Source organism: Brassica oleracea, chromosome C7, assembly GCF_000695525.1.
Source record: "Brassica oleracea var. oleracea cultivar TO1000 chromosome C7, BOL, whole genome shotgun sequence".
NCBI classification, from domain to species: Eukaryota; Viridiplantae; Streptophyta; class Magnoliopsida; order Brassicales; family Brassicaceae; genus Brassica; species Brassica oleracea.
Window position 1 is genome coordinate 16931724 of NC_027754.1, and position 3494 is coordinate 16935217.

Sequence of the window (3494 nt, forward strand, 5' to 3'; positions counted from 1 at the left end):
CTTATTTTCAAGTCGTCTAAACAGACGACTTGCGAGGGGTAGAAACGTAAAAAAAATTTCGTTTTTTTGTTTGGTCACAAGGGGATAGTTGTAATTTCAATAGCCTTTTAGGTTACTTTTACCTTTGACCCAAGTTGGGGTATTGTTTTGGGTTTGACTCCAAGTTTTGAGTCACACTTGGCAATTCTCCCTAATTTATGTATATATTGTTAAAAAAAATTTAATTATTTTATATTTTTATACTCGGATCCTGTTTGACCGCTCCACTTGCACATGATATTAGACGGTCCTGCTGAGTAAGTATCGTCTTGTTTATTTATTGAATATCAACTCTCAGGGATTTTAAATTCTGCCAAACGATCTGAATGGTAAGATAAACGTCATGCTCTCATCGCAGCTGGTTAAACCTCAAGTAAGACCTTAGTGCTAAGTTTCGGGATCATCATAATATATCTAGATTGGCTCTTCTTCAAGAAGGGATGTTAGCTTGTATCCATGTAATCTGTGAAATTGGACAAAGTAAATAATGCATTAGAACAGCATCTCTAGTAATCAGATCTGTTACTTTCCTTTTTGCTTGGGAAAGAGCCATCCCTATGAAGACATGCTTTAGCTTTAGAGAAAATTATTTAAGGTTTACCTTAGTTGACTAGGGCAGAAGTCAAACTAATAGCTGTCTTTTTGACTTTTGTGTGACTATAAGTTGGCTCATCACACCCTCTGGATGTGAAAAGTATGCTCTTATGTCTTCTCTTAATGTCAGTTTTCAGTTACTGTAAGAGAACAGAGTAGTAAAGTCTTTTTTTTTTTGTATTCCAGTATAACCTAACTATAAACATATTTACAAATTGGTCCGTCTTTTTCTTGCATAGAGACTAAAATACAAGCAATTGTTGACTAAATATTTGTTGTTCTTGTATTTCCAAAGGAACAGTGTAAAGAAGAGCATCTAGCCCTGGAGATTGACATTAACACAGCCTTTTCTCTGTATCTCCATCCATTCTTCAAGAAAACGGAATTGAAGGGCAACGTAATTGGTCCACCTGCAGGGAGGCCAAAGTCTTCTTCAAGAGCTCTTTGAAAACAGAGTTTCTGAATGGAAAAACATAGCGGATTCCATCTGCTGTGTAAATGGCAATGTTATTGGTCCTTCCATGGGGAGGCCGAACTCTTCTTCAGAGATTTTCAAGTAAAGCGAGTTGTATAAACCACGAAACAACCCTTCTCTATTGCAGTTGAGCTGCTAGTACTAGCACTTGACCTCGGAAATGAGATCCTTCTTCTTTGGAGGGCGGCTCTTTGTTGCCATTTCTTGGCCATTTTGATTAGCTTCTTTGTGTTCATCATGGTTTTCTGGAAATATTTGATCCAAGAAGCAAGGAGGAGAAAGAAAGAGAGATTTGTAAGTTCTGTTTGTAGAGCTCTCTCTCTGAGTGAGTTATGATTGATGAAGAATACCATTGCCTTGTTTCATTTTATAGGAGAAATTATAAAACTTTTAGACAGGCTTTGAAACAAGCTCTTGAGCAACATAACCAGACACAACACATGCTTATGTTTCTACTCTATCTGATCAACAATGATGGTCCCGAGTTGGTATGGTCCACTATATCTGCAAAACAACTTATGGTGGTGAGACCGTGAGAAGACATGATCATGTCTGATGTCTGTAACAATTCTCCAAAGCCGGCTCTATATTTTGTGTAGTCTGATTAATTATCTTTCTTTCTTATATCATACCCCATATATCTTGGAGCGGTGCTGAAAGCATGCACTCAAGAAAGATTCCTCAAACCTTATTGCTGCTGGAGAATAACAATATGATTGATGTCAATTTTGCATAGCTCACAACCTAAAAGAATAGAGATGTACTGCACTGTCACTGAAACGTAATCCAGTTGGTGATATTATTAGACTAATACTATTTTCTAGATATAACATAGAGAAAAAGATAAAAATAACACTAAATCAAGTTTTTGTTCCCAACCTAGCACTAAAGGTCAAAAGTCATAAAAATAGCACTTAATGTTTTATCAAAAGTCACGAACTTAGGGTTTAGAGTTGAGAAATGAAGTTTTGGGGATAAGATTTCAAATTTTGAAAAATAAAAAAATTAAAATTTTCAAAAGATAAACTTAGAAAAATGCTATTTTGGTTATTTTAGTTTTTGAGTGCTATTTTTGTGATATAAACTTAAAAATATGCTATTCTGGAGATTTGCCCTATAACATATTACACTACATTACAGAGAGTATGTTTCAAAGTCTTGTCTAAGAATACAAAGTAACTGCTTCGGAGACACTGTTGTTCCCCAAGTATAGCCATTCATCAATCATTCCAGAATTCATGTATAATTTATAAATATAGTCAGCGAAGAAGAAACATAAAACAAACGCTGGAAACCAAATTAGAAATACGTCTCTGAGCACTCCTCTGAGAAATGAATATTAGAACACGTCTGGATGGAACCGGCCAGGGATCGAACTATTATTCTGCTGAGCTTGTTTCAGATTAAGCGTGAGAGCATAGTTGTTAACCTCCAGAGTTCTCAGCTGTTCCTGGTACTGACTAACCATCTGCCTCAAACCCTGCAACTCCTGACTCTGATCTTCCGTCTCTCTCTGCCGCTTCTGCTGCGTCACCACAGCTCTTTTCAGTAAACTATTCTCCTGGACCATAGCTTCTAACTGCTGCCTCAGCATCAAGTTCTCCTGTTGGAGACTGCTTTGCATCGCTGCGTCAGCACCAGCACGAGCCTTGATGGACTTCTCCAAAGCTTCTAGTGCTCTTGAAGCACGGTCTTTGGCGTCATTCATGTCTGAAGCACTCATCATCTCCCTGACGAATAATTCAACCCACTCAGTGCCGTCCAAGTTCAAGACTTGCTCCTTCTCTGATCCTCCTCCTCCTTCAACTTTTGCTTGTTCCTGGACTAGAGATGATTCTGGATTCTGATTGGCGGATTCTAAACGAAGCTGGTTCAAAGACCTAATAGCAGAATCAATATCATCTCCACATTCCTCTATTGCTCGCTCAAGAATCTAAAAAAAAACTCAAGAAAAGTCACAATTTTTCAAAAACCCCAAAATAGAAAGTTGGAGACTTTGGAGATGGAAAAGCTGACCTGATTATCCATGTCGGGGAAAATGGCGGCGAGGTGATCGAGGAGAAGCGAGGAGGAGAAACGAGAGGAACGGAGCTTCTTGGAGACGGGAGGAGAGGAAGAATCGTCGAAAAGAGATCTCTTGCTGCCGCAAACAACCGCAGACATGTTATCTGCTTCCTCCCTCAATCTTCTTCCTTCAGATCTCACCTTTCCTTTTTTTTGACTTTCTCAATTTTTAAATGTCTCTGATCTGAATCTGATGAATGATTGCCGGAAACCAGACAACAAAGGAAAAGTCAAACCCTTTCGGATGTTTTAAGTTGATCCAACCACCACCCGGAGTCGGACCCAATATGGGCTTAACGCGAAAACTAAGCAAAATGGGACT

The 3494-nt window shown here is 38.5% G+C and overlaps 1 protein-coding gene across 1 annotated transcript; it reads right to left on the bottom strand.

Moving 5' to 3' along the window:
• Positions 1-2277: 2277 nt before the first annotated feature.
• On the bottom strand, positions 2278-3375 carry LOC106305716. Its single transcript, XM_013742071.1, has 2 exons — positions 3125-3375; positions 2278-3041 (listed from the first exon to the last, which is right to left on the bottom strand). The coding sequence occupies exons 1-2, from the start codon at positions 3269-3271 to the stop codon at positions 2448-2450; spliced, it is 741 nt and encodes a 246-aa protein (XP_013597525.1). The 5' UTR covers positions 3272-3375; the 3' UTR covers positions 2278-2447.
• Between the last annotated feature and the right edge of the window lie 119 nt (positions 3376-3494).

Bases quoted from the DNA above. Each gene is read 5' to 3' on its own strand.
- LOC106305716 (XM_013742071.1), bottom strand. From the start codon at position 3,271: ATGTCTGCGGTTGTTTGCGGCAGCAAGAGATCTCTTTTCGACGATTCT. The intron at 3,042-3,124 runs GTCAGCTTTTCC...GTTTTTTTTTAG, and splicing joins TCCCCGACATGGATAATCAG to ATTCTTGAGCGAGCAATAGA.